The sequence below is a fragment of the Plectropomus leopardus genome, chromosome 13 (assembly GCF_026936395.1).
Source record: "Plectropomus leopardus strain MGB_pleo_1.0 chromosome 13, ASM2693639v1, whole genome shotgun sequence".
NCBI classification, from domain to species: domain Eukaryota; kingdom Metazoa; phylum Chordata; class Actinopteri; order Perciformes; family Serranidae; genus Plectropomus; species Plectropomus leopardus.
In genome coordinates, this window is record NC_142188.1 from 33,509,191 (window position 1) to 33,524,589 (window position 15,399).

The 15,399-nt window shown below is 39.3% G+C and overlaps 1 protein-coding gene across 1 annotated transcript; it reads right to left on the minus strand.

Moving 5' to 3' along the window:
• Positions 1-439: 439 nt before the first annotated feature.
• On the minus strand, positions 440-14,407 carry tslig3a (tRNA splicing ligase complex subunit 3A). The gene is made up of 8 exons (XM_042502300.2): positions 14,253-14,407; positions 12,769-12,917; positions 9,251-9,385; positions 8,608-8,789; positions 7,203-7,283; positions 6,908-7,024; positions 4,150-4,317; positions 440-2,344 (listed from the first exon to the last, which is right to left on the minus strand). The coding sequence occupies exons 1-8, from the start codon at positions 14,288-14,290 to the stop codon at positions 1,700-1,702; spliced, it is 1,515 nt and encodes a 504-aa protein (XP_042358234.2). The 5' UTR covers positions 14,291-14,407; the 3' UTR covers positions 440-1,699.
• Between the last annotated feature and the right edge of the window lie 992 nt (positions 14,408-15,399).

Genomic DNA, 15,399 nt, shown 5'->3' on the forward strand with positions numbered 1-15,399 from the left:
TATATATATATATATATATAGTTTACATATATATATATATATATATATATATATATATATATATATATATATATATATATATATCCTTTATAAACATAAAAAACCCATTGAGCTCAGGATCTCTTTCACAAGGGTGACCTGGCCAAGAGGTCGGCAGCACTTCATAAACAGTAACATACAATATATATATATATATATATATATATATATATATATATATATATATATATATATATATATATATATATATATACACACACACATATATATACAGTCTGTCCCCCTTTAAATTAGATTCAAGTACCTTTTCAAGGATCAAGTTTTAAAAACTTTAAAAACTTAAGTCTTTGAACATCAAATTCAAGTAATTTAAGCACCTTGTATGAACCCTGTATTTTAAAGTTCCTTGACTTAAACAGACCACTGAATAAAAAAGTGATGATGTTCTCATTTAGATTTTTATTGCTCACTCACACACCCATGCAAACCTTCCAACATCCATATCTGTATGAAGAAGACAATCCTCCATGAGCAGTATCAGATGACACATTTTAAATAAGTAACAAAGGAGATTCCAGTCAAATCTATGGAAAAAAAATGAAGACTGGAAAGATGAAGCTGTTTTTAATCATCATCAAATTCAATGAAACTATTTAGGATTTCAAGAGTGCACTTCTAATGTCAGATACACAGTGGGTGCATTAACACTGAAATCTTAGTACCCTTTCCTGTCTTTCAAAAACATGTCCAATATGAGGCTAATTAAGTGTCAAAATGAGGACAAAACAGCAGAGTCCCACTAACCCACGAACCCTTTAAAGCACAGCAGTTGGCTTGAATACTTGTACTGAAGATGCAGAGAAAACATTGACTAACCAGAATGAAAAAGCAAAGGACTATATTAGACCTGGCCTTTGTAGAACTGAGTAGGCTTGGGCGGTATCACAGTATTACGGTAAACCAGGGTATTTACATATCCTGAAGGTATGTCTTTAATGCCGTCATAAATATAGGTTCCCCCCTTTTTCTATATTAGTCACTCGCACCACCAGAGCTCAGTCTCCCGTCTCTACTGGTGGAACAGTCAGCTGAGCTGAAAGACACAGCGACACCTATATGTGGGGGGAGAAGTTACAGAACTGTAAACAGCCGGCAAACTTGGTAAATTAAGGATTTATTTGGACCAAACTGGAGTCGATGCTTGCTGGAACAGTGAACTTACTCACTAGATTACTAGCAAAACTAACCAAGACAGTTTGGGTGAGTTTTATTTTGTTTCTGTTAAGTTTGAATGAAATGTTTTATGATATGTTAACAAGGAAACTAAGCCTCATCAGCTTTCGGTGACTGAGAGAAAGTTGAACTCAGAAGGTGTACAGTTGTATTTCTCTGTTTAATAAGGAAGATAGTTGTGAGAATATTCATTTTCTTAACATTTTTGGGTTTCTACTGTGTATTTATTAGTATGAGAAGCTAAAAGTAAGTAGCACACTCGCCACATACTCATAACGTCATACACCATATATCCCTTTAAGGTGTGAAATATTGTATACTGCCCAAGCCTAGTACTGAGTGTATATGGTATCTGTGCATCATTACAAAAACTCTAACTTTGATGATAAGGCATTTAAAATGTGTTCACGCATGAGGAGGAGTTGATGTTTGAGTGGACTCTGCTGCGATGCCCTTCACTGTGTCTTCAACTAGTGTAGTGTCTGCCCTGATTAAAGCCAGCTTGGCTGTAGTGCTGCCCGCCATGTTGGAAGAACTGTTCAAACTGTCCTCCTTGGTTAAAATTCTGGCCCCCTCTTCCTCCCCACCCTCCCCCTTGTCCACCTCCTCCTCCTCCTCCTCTGCCTCCTCTTCCTCTGCCCCCACGACCTCCTCGACCCCCGCCTCTCTCTGAATGCCAGCCTCCATCTTGGTGGTAATTGTCATGGTAACCGCCTCCTCCGCCTCCGTGGTAGCCAGGGTCCTGAAAGACTCCTTGGTTGTTCCCTCCTCCTCCATAGCCCCCTCTCCCTCCTGCATCTTGATAGTGGCCCTGGTTGTAACCACCTCTCCCTCCTCCACCTCCTTCTCCCCAGCTGCCCTGCACCTTCCCCCCTCTGCCACCGCCTCCTCTACCTCCTCTGTCCCCATGTCCGCCTCCTCTCTCATATCCTCCTCGGCCACCTTGGTTGTAGTGATCGTAGCCCCCCCTGCCACCTCCGTGCCCACCCCCACCATAGTGTCCTCCACCTTGGGGAGCGTCCTGACGCTTCTGCCAGGAGGGCATCTCTGGAGGAGGAGGCTCGATCTCACAGGGTCGGCCTCCCCTGTCTGGCACTCGGCCCATTAGAACCTGGAAAAAGGACAAACAATCAAACACAAATGTTCAAAAGAATCCTGGTGTTTGGATGAGCTTCAGTTACTGGCAGTGTGACAGTACACAATGTATCAAGGGCCATCAGTCTTTTCATGAGATCGACCTTTAACCACCAAAATCTTACCAATTTATTGTTGAGTCTAAGAGGACATTTGTGCCAAACTTGAAGTATTCCCTCAAAGTGGTCTTTGCAAATGCTCTTGTCTTTTTACTGCATTACACCAACTTGCTTGCCTCTCCAGAGCATTCCTGCTCCCTTGTTTCGTAGTTTTCCAGGATCTTGGCTGCAATCTTGGCTGCGCCTGGATCGTGGTAATGGCTGTACTGATGCTGTGACCCTGCCTTTGGCTGTGCTCGTGCTGTGGCTGTACTGATGCTGTACCTCTGGCTCGCCTGGATCACAGTCTTGGTTGTGCTATGGTCCTGTCAGAGGCTGCGCCTGTGTCATGGGCCTTGGTTGCGCAGATGCTGTGATCCTGCTCAACGTGACCTTCTACTGCCATTATTATGCATCATGCATCCACTATTAAGATATACATGGGACTCTTATCAACACCTACGATATTTGCATGTAACATCACATGCTATCAGAGTGCATTTAGTAATTTTACATCACTATTGTTACATGGTATGCTATTGTTACCATTACTGCTTTGCATCTCTCTCATTCTCTTTCCTCTTTGTCATTACTGTAATTTAATTGTACGATAAGATATATATATATATGATTTACGACATCTATTGCACGTCTGTCCGTCCTGGAGTTTTTCTTTAGGTGATGTGAGGGTCTAAGGGGCAGAGGGATGTCGTATGCTGTAAAGCCCTCTGAGGCAAACTGTGATTTGTGATGATCGGCTTTATAAATAAAATGTAATTGGATAAAGATATTGCATTCATGAGAATGAGACAGACACACACAATGACCCTGACCTTTGACCTCTAAAATCTAATCAGTTCATCTTTGAGTCCAAGTGGATGTTTGTGCCAAATTTAAGGAAATTCCCTTTAATTGTTTTTGAAATACTGTGTTAATATGAGAATAAGACAAATGAATGGTCACATAGGAAGGTTTTCAAGTCCTTCAGATTATGCAAATTGAATCTGCGAATATAAAATGTGCCTAATGGAAACACGTCAATTAAAAAATTAATTCTTTCACAAGACAAAGAAATTATGGTGATATTAGATTCAAAGCAGCTATGAAAGAAGCATTAATTCATCACATAACTCTTCATCAGTTGAGTGGATCATCCAGAAATTTTGAATCCACAATTCCTCTATGAAATCGTGCACCATCACCTCCAAGAAATCCCTACTACGTTGTCGCTTCCACGCATAAGGGGACTTGCCTTTCCGTTATCACTCCATAACATGCCTACGTGGCCTTGGATTGGAAATAATGACGGCTAGCAATAAAACTGCTAATGTTTTGAATATCCATTGCCATGATCTTGGAATGTTATCACCAGAGGGGAAGTCACAGAACATCACTCAGTGGTAACAGAAAATATCGCTTAAGTTTTGCACAAATCTGTGATGGAAACCCGCCTAATGATGGTGACCTTTGACCACTAGATCTGTTCAGTTCATACTAGAGTCCAAGTCAAAGCGAAGTCTCCAAGGTGTTCTTAAGATTTCGGGTTCACTAGAATAGGACTGATGGACGACCCATAAACATAATACCTCTGGCTATGGCCATCACTGGTGCAGAGGCATAAACACTGTGTAAGAATGATCTCTGATATAAGATAAAACAGTTGTGACTGCACTGTTCAACCTACCTTATTAATGGCACAAGCAGTCTTCTCTCTTATCTTGCCACTACTTGTCCGCAGGATCTTGGAGAAGTCTTGTCGGGCAGCGAGGAGGTGGGCGACGGAGATTTTACTTTGGGTGCCAAGAGCAGAACGTAGTGGCTGGTAAACTTTGGCCAACTTTTCAGTGTGCGTCTGTAACGAGACAGACAAGAGGAAGTCCGGTTCATTTTTAGAAAGCTGTAAAAAAAGCCAGATAAAGTCAGATATTGTATATATTTACAGTGTGTGGTTTGCAGAGATAATTGGTTTCCCCTGAAACATGAATGTCAATCATCATGAGCATTTATTTTTGTTCTATTGTGTCATGTAGTACATTTTGGATGGAAGATTTTAATGGTATTGCACAAAAATAAAACATTAATTTATTTTGCAGCAGCATCTGGTAGCAGAGGCACAGCTACTGGAGTTTTCCCATCATGCTCGACACATGTATTTGAACAAAAACTGCTGAGAGGCCTGAGAGGACAATCAAAGCCATCAAAGCATAAAAACCATGCATTGTATTATTTCTGGGTGTCATTCTGCGCTTTCCTTTGGAATTTGTCATTTTTACTTTTTTCCTCCAGATTACATCATTTTTACCATATTTGGCATATGGAGAAAATACATACTATTTTCACTAGGTGCTCTGCCACGATCAATGTTGCTGCTAATCATTGACATATCCCAGGCTGTCATCATAAAAAAAATCTATTTTGCATTTAGTATATTGAAAATAATTCTTTTTTTGTGTTTTTTTCTTTTTTCATTTAAAAACATAGGGACATCCTGACAAAACCTGGCATTTAAAGGGTTAAAAATCTGAAAATTAATGAATATTTGATAATTATGATTAGGGCTGATTCTGGTTAAAAAGTAAGTCAATCCAAGCAGAAAATCAGATTAATGTATAGTATTTTTTAATGCCTGTTTTTGAAAAGCGCATTGAGTATGCAGAGCGATACAAGTGTGTGTAATATTAAAATGGGCCCAAAGGGTTAATGTCATACTGGTGTGTCTGGGCCAATTTTTAAAGAAAACGATGCTTGAAGATGCTTGAAGTTGGGTTATCATGTATCATTGTATCCATGCTTCCCCACTTGCATATTTTCCTTGGGTCTAAGCCCCACCCACCAGGGATGAATGGAGAGATGCAAGGAAACCACGAAAGGAGAGAGGAAATGAGCACAGACGCTTTTAAGAGACATGAGACGTTTCCTTTGAAGCCTCTTGTGAAGCAATGACCGTTTCTGATGATGGCAGCAGCTGATCAGCTGATTGGGCCGCTGCTGGAAGTTTGGGTGCACTAAGCATAATGTGAAGCTAACATAGAACAGAGGAAAAGCCACAAAACTTTACAAACTCTGCATATATGTTCCACTACAGCTGGCCTGTAGAACAGGCATTTTTCAGCAGCTGCTCTGCAGAGAAACTGCATCACCTGCTGCCAGGTCATTAATGACGTTATCATATGATTATATGACAGATTCTGAAAGAGTTCTGTACCAATGACAGCAACCACTGATGTTTCTGTCTCACTGATGAACGCAGGTATGTTTCAATGAGCTTAAGTGTCAAAAAAACGTCGCTCTGCAGAGGCAACAGACTGTATAGCCTGAAGCAACTATAATAATATTAACCAAAAATGGAGCTGGTGCTGCAGCTGCTGTTTCACTGAACCAGCGACAGTGCTGTGTCTGAAAGGGCCTTCACTGAGAGACTTAATGCAATACTTTACGGTTGATGATGATGATGATATTGGGTTAGGGCTGTAATGGTGCACCCTCTGGTACTGGTGCCATACGCACAGCGTGTAATGGCGTACGCATAGCAGCAGCACTGCAGCTGACCACAACTGGATCAGCTGTCAGTCGCCAACCGCTGCAGAGACTTTTGATAGAGTTGATGTCACATCTACACTAACAGATAAATAATATAAAATAATAAAAGCCTAATAATACAGGTAGAGTTCAGCCTGTCAGTGGCACAGCAGCAGAGTTTCTCTGTTTAACAAACACCCGCACATAATCTGCACTCTGTATTCATACTGTACCGCTTAGGGTCGCAGAACGCTGTTCATTATTGGCATCTGCAGGCTCTTTATTTATTTTCTGTTTGTAAATTCTTTATTTAATAACCCAGAATGTTAATCTCGATGATCAGGGATAAACAGCCTCACGTGTGACTAAATATAAATGAGAGTAAAAAGGGTTTCCTGCTGACAGACAGACTCTCAGACTTTAACTGTCTCCATTTTTAAGACAGATGGAGCAAATCGATCGTGAAAACATAAATGAAGACAGTTGTTTTTGGCCCTTTTGTTGTTCTGGTTTTTGGATAGGGAATCAGGAGATAAATGATAAATATTGATAAATAAATATCAAAAAATATCAAACTCAGGAGTGATAAACTTGAGTCTTCACTCCAGTGGGAAACTGTCAATCAATAACTGACTGGGGTGTGCTGACCAATGAAAGACTTCCGTAAAGACGGCTCTCGAGTGTCCTTGCTCATTGCTTCTCAGAGGTCCCTCCTTGATTCTCGATCCTTGATCCTTGGCACAAATAAACGCTTTGGTACGTCCTTCAAGATGGCACATCAAGACCGACTTCCGATCCACGCGAGGATTGAGCAGCGAGGAAATGAAAAATAAGAGACTTGGGATCCGGCCCCACTGTTAACAAAGCTTCATCAGTGCAGTATGGCCTTTTCAGATTCAGGAAGACTCAAAGTTTGCACGTACCTTTGCTCTGTCAGACCAACCAAAGGACTGCACTGTCACATCCAGACGCTTCAACAACATTTTTCTTCTCACTTCATACTCATTTACAAGTGCTTGGTTTATAGCTTCAATTTTTTCCTGGTAAAATTAGGAAAATGGAAAAGAGAAAATTCATTTACTGTCATTCATTTATGCAGTGACATTGTGTGTCAACATGTATGCAACATGTACAGGAAGACTTTATCCTGAATATGATCAGAGCTGGGAGACATCCATAAACAGATGATTCAGATCCATTGAAATGTTCAGTATTTACCATGTGCACAGGTCCCAGGGGCTTCTTCATCAGAGGCTCTCCTACGTGGTTTGGCGGAGCTCTACTGATGGCTTCTTTCAGCTGTTGGACAAAATTGTGACAAAATACGACAATGTGTGTATTATAAGTGTATACGTAAACATTTAGAAATAGGAGCTCCGCAGCTCTGAAGACTCTTTCAATGAGAAATCAGTTTCATTTGTGAATGTCCACACAAGATTTTAAGCTGATACAAGGTAAAAGAAGTACATATCTCTTAGCAACAGTAGAAATAACCCACGGATGCATAATATTGTTTTTTTGCCAATATTTGGTCCATAAGCAATACCTGATATCAATATATCTACTTTTATCCCACCTAACTGTAGTAATCATCAAGTCTCTTCCGTAGTGGAATTAACATCATATTCTGCATACTGTTGTAATGATGGCCCACCAGCAGATGGAGACATAAAATACAATGCTTTTCACTGCATGTAATATTCATTCATTGTGCAAAATAAGGAAAATACTTCAACTTAGGGTCGATGTTAATAAAAAAAAAAACAAAAAAAAAAACAACATATTGGTTTGTGATATTGGTAGAAATAAGCATTTTGGCCGGTTCTGGTATTTTATTTTAAAGCCAATATCTGCCGATGCTGATTTTATCATGCATCCCTAAAATAACTGCGTGTGGTCTCCGGTTGACTCACTGCAGCACGACACCTCATATCAGGTGAACACAGTTTCAAAAAATCAGCCAAGTTGGCTAAACTGCCACTTATACAGTTTGATGATGAATTTGTTTATGAATTTGCACTGTCAATTTAATCTTACACTGTAAAAATAAATAAATAAATAATTAGATGCTGGGGCGGCACTTGGCACATATAATATGATGTGCTGCTGTAGTGACAGCCATGTGTTTTCAGCTTCATTAAAAAAAAAAGTGCAGGTGTTTGCAGCTGTTTATTCAAACAATCCACAGGTTTACTGTAGGGAAAACATTACAGTCTTATTGCTCTGAGGTTGTCCAGGTTGTGTTTTTGTGTAACTATTGTCAAGCAACTTGAAGTGCAGGTTTAAAGTTTAAAAGGGGGCACGACATGGAAAAGGTCTTATGAATATAGTATTTCCCTGTTTTGTTTTGTTTTTTTCCTCTAGACATTTTGCCCCAGCTTTTATTTATTTGTTTTTTAAATGTCTAAATCTACCAGTTTCTTGCAATTTGTTCAACATTTCTCACCAGGTTATCTGTTGCCTTTTTCCCTATGTTTTTGAAAGAAATTGCACCAATTTGCTCAGGATTTAAAGGTTGAAATACGTGTGAAAGGCGTTTAACAGCAGCACAAGGAAAGTAAGGTCCCTGTTGAGATTTTCTTGTCAGAGTACATGATGTCTGTGTGGCAGCAGACAAACTGACCTTCTTCTCAATTCCACTGAAGAACTGGAACATGGTGATGTTGGCTGGAGGCTTGGACATGCCCAGAGCCATGCAGATGCCCTTCAGCTCCTGGAACATGGGGCTGCCTGACTCTTGGCTTTTCTTTTCCGGCTTATGAACCCGGATCATCCTTGATGCCTCCAGCTCTGACACCAGGAAAGCTGGGAGAAAAAGAGGACTGCTTACATTTGAATCACAAGAAAAGTTTAATTTCTAACAGAAGTTGGTCTACTCAGGTGTTTTTTTTTTTTAGATATATCTGATTACACATCTGCTCAGGTGGAGGTTGGGTACAGCTATGATGAGTTGATCCCAACTTTGTGACCTTAAAGTACAGTTACAACAAACCTGACCTGCATTCAGCCCTGAAAAGGGATGTGATTGCAAGGTTCTGACATGGCCAATCCTTATGGAATTTAGTATTAAACATGGTGATGGATTGAAAAAAAAAAGCCATGATGAATTCCACCTGTGCTACATTCACAGACCTACAATAGTGCCCAAATTTGTCATCAGTTCCCATCACACAAAGATGCTAATTCTGTGGGAAACAATGCTTTCCTCAATAACAGATTTCAGGTTGGTTTTTAAACTGAGATGTTGCACTGAGCTGTGATCTTACTAAGGAGCAGCAGACAGTCGGTCCTCTTTAGGAACCTCTGGGTGATGTCTCCGCTGGTGAGGACAGAGTATGGACAGGCGAGCTCTGAGAGCAGGCCGCTCATCTCCAGTTGGAAACCCTCCGCCTCGCTCGGACCTGGAAGGGGAACAAGGCCACACACAACACACAATGACACAAGACAGAAACACAGGCTGGTTGAGTGTCACTCATAACCAGCCCCATCAACAGTTAGAGTAGTTGTTTTAGCCGCAGCTTGGCAGACCTCAAACACTCACTGCTCAATTTGTGACAACATTCAGTGTGTTTACATATTAATAACCTGTTTATGATCTGGTTTTTGTGTGTCCTGTTTGTGTTTGAACATGTACACAACCTATCCAGAAACCTGGCTAAGCCCACCATGCTGGCTGGAGTACTCCAAAATACGCCAAGATACTGTTGCATGTTTACACCTTATCCAGTTTTTTAAGATATATATATATATATATATATACACACACACACACACACACATATATATATATATATATATATATACACACACACATAACTTAGATATGATTATCAAATACTTGTGACAGGATATGCAATGGAGGCAGAAAGAATACTTTACAGTTTATAGAGCTGGGTATTATCAAGAACCTCACAATTCAATTCAATTTCGATTCATTGGGTCACGATTCGATTCGAAATTATACTGATTCGATATTATTAGTCGTTAAACAAAAATTAAAAACTAAAATAAATTTAAAGTACAGAAAAGTGCACATTTTTGCCTGAGCCAAACTTAATAAAAGTAATATATATATATATATATATATATATATATATATATATATATATATGCAGGATTTGTCAACCTGTATTTGTGTGTGATCCACAGCTTTAGCGTTAGTAATGGGTTGCAAAACATCTGGGGATCAAATGGTTACGTAGGTTCATCGTATTGTTGCAGTGTTTTAACACTGACTCACAAGGCTCACACACAACGTAACTACTATCAACTTTGTGTATCCAAACGTCGGCTTTTAATGTTGTCTGCGCTGATACCTCGCACCACTGTCGCCATTTTAACTCATTGAGTGCCATTGACGTATATATACGTCACTCAAAAGCCAACGCTTGAGTGCCATTGAGGGATATATATGTCAACGTGTATTTTTAGCGACTGGCACAGGGGGGCGCTCTCACGCTACCTGTGTGTAATTGTGGCGCTGCTGGGATTCGTAGTTGTAGTGCAAAAGATGGAGGTATAATAGGAATAATGAAATAGGACTCCGGTTCTATTTTGTGGGTTTTCTCTCTCTGAACTGGGGCCATGATTTGTTGCATTGTACTGTACATATTTCTTTTACAATAAAATAACATTTGTAATACAATTTTCAGATGTCTTTTATTTCATTGAAGGCAAATTATAGCATTCAAATCACTGTTTTGCTTGACAGATTCCCTTTCGCAAAAATGCATTTTTCTCAGCTTTCTAGAAAAAAAGTGATCTTTTTGATGAAACTAGCCTCTATTCAACTTCAGATAAATCAAGAATGGAACAAGGTGCAAACCAACGTTTTTTCCATGACGAAAAAGAGAGTTTCTTCTTTCATTTAAGCTATTCAGTGTTTTCAGAGTCTTTGTAAAAATATTCTGTGGGTCTTGAAAGTTGACTCAGAATGGCCAGAAAATCTGGCACAAGCCACTGTCCATTATATAAAAGGGCTGGCACTCAATGAGTTAATGAATAAACAACAGCCCTGCTTGACCCCTGAACAACGCCAATCACACTGCCCCCACGGGAGCGTCATTAAGGCGGAAATAATCGATTTCCGGATTTTATGAATCAATATTGAATTGGCAAAATCATATTTCAATGCATTGATGAATCGATTGTTTCACACGGCCCTAACAGTGTAATTAAAATGACATCACTGCACTGAAACAGCAAACTTAATTGGGAATTTTAAATGCTAAATTACTCTAAGCATATTTTTGTGCATTATATTGTGTTAAAAATAAAGTTTTCATTTTATGCATATCAGACAACGTAGCTGATACTGATATGTCTGTGATGGGTCAATATTGGCTGATAAAATCAGCTGACCGATATATCAGTCGGGCTCTAGAAGAAACACAGTTTTGCCTTTCAGTGATGAGAGAAGCTGCAGATCTTCATCCACTTCATCCCCCTGTGTCAGGTATGTCCAAAGTCTAGCTGGAGGGACAGTTGTGGCCCTGAGACAAATTTTTAAGGGCCAGTTGTTTGTCACATGACCGGCCACACAATATGAGTTAATTAAGCAAGATCACTTATTTTTCCATTTTCAGCTCATGGCAAGACAATCAAATAGTTGTAGAAATGCACCAAGTAAGAACTACTAGGCAGACCTAGTATGTTTTCAAGACATTAAACAAGCAAGCAAGAAGCTTAACAGCATCGGCAGCGAGGGCCACCACTCTCAGGAGCGCTGGAAAGTTAAATACATTTTAAATAGAGTTTGAAAGAGTCGCATTTTATTAATCTGTATGTTAGCTGGGGATTACTGGAACAGTAACTAGTCAAATTTTGCGACCAGAGCAACTTGCAAATATTAGTAATATCTGAACTGGAGAGCTGTTAGTTTGATGCCCATTCACAGTGAATGAATCCTCACAGTTAAAGGCACTGTGGCATCTGTTTAATTGTCTGCTAACATCCAACTGTTAAGCAGAAGCTTCTAGTCCACAACAGAAACATCAACACTTCTGGCCTGAGATGAGCGTGGTCCTTAAGAATAAAAGCACCACCGCTTTGATTTATTTAATTATAATACTTCAAAAAATGTCATTTTATAAAATACTTTCACTTCCTTATAATCATATTTTATTAAATATTATTAAAGCAGTGTATATAATTTAATTATGTGACAGTAGCTTCTTTATTATGACAGTAGCCTTTTTCTTCATGGTCGCAAAACGTATCTAAACAGTCACGGTCTGGAGCTCTGCAAAAAGCCCTGCTATGTGTGTGTGTGTGTGTGACACAGCCAGAGAGAGAATGATGGTGGACAGGCTCAGAGCAGACAGCTGTTGATGATCTACGCAGAGAGGAAATGATCGTTGTCGGTTTGTTTTTGTAACGCTCACGGTGTCTGCACACACAGACTGCAGTAATCAGTGACAGGGTTACTAGTATTTGTCGTAACTGTGGGAGTATAAATGACCTGATTTCTCTGTGCTTGTGTAAAAACCATATCCTGAATCTGGTCAGAACCAGGATAAATTTCATAAACATGTTATTCATGTCAATATAAACACACTCTGTCCAAATGTCTATTTATCAAAAACTTGACAATCTAACCAAACAATGGCACTATAGACTGGAGTATATATGTAATTTTTCATTTTTTTGCCATCATCATCAGCCTTCAGCTTGCAAGGTAATGAAATGATACCGGTAGAACCATTTGATGTCCAACTCTTTTGTCACCAAACAATATGTTGTATTCACTTTGCAACCATACTGGACAGTGATGGATATGTCTTACAGTTAGTGGCGTGGACATTCTCCTCCAGCTTGCAGTAGAGTCTCAGCTCTGACACTATCCAGGCACAGAGCTTAGTGAACTCGGGTGAAGCTGCCCCTCCGCTCACAGCTCCATCCAGAGCTCCATCCTCCAACAGAGGGCCTTGGTACCTGCAGTGACACACACACCAACCACAGTGGCATCATAAGCACTGTGGTTTTGTTTGACTCCCATCACCATCAAACCCCACTATGAAATCTGCTTATTTAATAGAGTCTTCACTGGTTAGTTAACAAAGGGAAATGTTAAGAGACAGTTTGGATTTTTTTAAACTTGATTGTATGGAGTACTTATCCACAGACAGTGTGTTAGCTACAGCAGATGTCACTCGGCATGACCCAAATTTGGAGAAGCAGGGTAGCGTCTGGCACAGAAGCTAAGCAATGGACAGCTGTGGAAGGGGTCAGCACCAGACCACCAGACTCTATTGAGAAAAACAGTCATTTAGCTCACTGAACACAGGTTCTGCTGGTCTCAGTTAGTTTACGTTGTTGTGTGACTTTGGTGAACGTGAACTAACCCTTTTAAACGCCAAAGTTACACAATAACAAAAACAACCTAACTGTTTGAGGCAGCGGCAGACCGGCAGCTCCTGTGGTCAGTGATGTTAAATCAGTGTTTTTCTCTATGGAGTCTGCTTTGACAGAGAGCAATACAATAACTTAATTTTCTTGTTGGAAATCACTGTCTGACATTATAGGTAAAGCAGTGAAAACACCCTCAAAAAAGTATACACTCATGCTGACATTGATATTTTTAGGAGGGTTTTTTTTTAGGTGGCTAATACGTTTTGTAACTGGCCCCTCCTCAACAGTAGATTGCTTAGCTTCCATCTCAGAGTCCAGCCTGTTTTTCCAAATTGGAGGCATGATGACTGACATCTACTGTTAGTAATAGAATGTCTATTGATAAGCAACCCATAAAAAAAAACTTCAAAAAAATCCGAACTATCCCTTTAACAAAAGGAAACTGTGGTTAGCGTGCATTTCTTGCAGCACAGAAATGGGCTCAAGACCGTGACTGACTTGGGAGAAGCTACAAGATATTTCAGCGACGACATCAACCAAGAAAGACTTATTGAATAATGGTGTATGTTAATAAAGTGGGTGTGAGCAGGTTAACACAGAGGAATGTGTTGGCGTCCTGATGAGCAGAATCAGGGAGCAGCCTGCTGACGCAGCTTGTGGCACAACAAGCAAAATCACCCTCAGCTTTATGAATACCGGTACTTATATGGATATGGCTCACAGAAATAGGCCTAGCAATTAAAAAAAGAATCCACCAACGTCTGGTTAACCGAAACAATAGCACGTACGTCGTTTTCCTAAAAACAAGCTAACGTTACTGGAACGTTAAAGCGCAGGCTAAAATAGGAAAGACTGGCTGCTTATCGGAATGTCAGCTTTCACACATTATCACCATACAGCAAACAGTTTTTAACTTACCCTAAATCTTCCAGAGAGACAAGAATGTCATTCTCCATCCCAACAATCTCTAGTTAGGCTCTAAAAACTTGTATTACCGTGTTCACATTAGCCAGCTCAGCTTATACACGTTTTACTTCTGACTCTTCCTCGATGCGTTTTTGTTGGTGGGACGCAGTACCAGCTTTCAGGCGCACAATGCCCCCTGCCGTACCGGAGTGTGACAAACAGGATCTACTTTGTCTTATTTTTAGAAAACAAATGATTATCAAAAAACAACAACATAAATAAATAAATAAACAAATAAATAAAAACCTATATTAAGTAGGGCCTGCTTTAATAGTACATTCAATTTTATCACTCTCTACACAAAATGCACTTTTCAAAATCAAGCGAAAAAAAATTATACAATAATGTGATTTTCTACTTTTATTGAGTTTATTTGTTTTAACCAACATCAGCCCTGATCATAAATATCAACTATTTATTAATTTCCAGAATTTTAACCCTAAAATGCCAGGTTTTTGTCATGATGCAACTATGTTTTTAGATGAAAGAAAAAAAACACACTCAAAAGAGAATTATTTTCAAAATACTACGTGTTTTTTTTTTTTTTATTACACACTTTTTTTAACCATCACAGCCTAGGATATGTCAGTGATTAGCAGCAACATTGATTTTGATACAATATTATTTTTTGCGAGTATTGTGTCAAATACTCACACTCATACCGCTTTGCACACAAAATGTGCTTTTCAAAATCAGGCTATGAAATATATTATACATTAATATGATTTTCTGCTTTCACTGAGTTTAATTTTTAACCAACATCAATTGTAATCATAAACCATTTCTGAATCCTGTGTATTCTGTATACTGGCACTGAACCTATTCTACACCTAGGCCTATTCTATGAATGCATTTATGTAAAAAAAAAAATAAAAAATTGGACTGATGTTTAAAATGTTTTTGAAATATTATGTGGGACAAAGATTAACTTGAAAAAAAATCTTCTTTTATGAAGAAAATGGTCTAGAAAGGCCATGCATTTTAAAAAAAAATGATAAGCTGAGTTTTATATCTATAAATGCGAGTGGACTAAGAGGCCTCCCAATACTCACTAGTTCAAACCTGATGTGAAACTGTATTTTGAAACACTAAAAGAACT

Bases quoted from the DNA above. Each gene is read 5' to 3' on its own strand.
- tslig3a (XM_042502300.2), bottom strand. From the start codon at position 14,290: ATGGAGAATGACATTCTTGTCTCTCTGGAAGATTTAGG. The intron at 8,790-9,250 runs GTAAGATCACAG...TTTTTCTCCCAG, and splicing joins CGACTGTCTGCTGCTCCTTA to CTTTCCTGGTGTCAGAGCTG. The intron at 7,284-8,607 runs GTCAGTTTGTCT...TTTGTCCAACAG, and splicing joins TCAGTGGAATTGAGAAGAAG to CTGAAAGAAGCCATCAGTAG.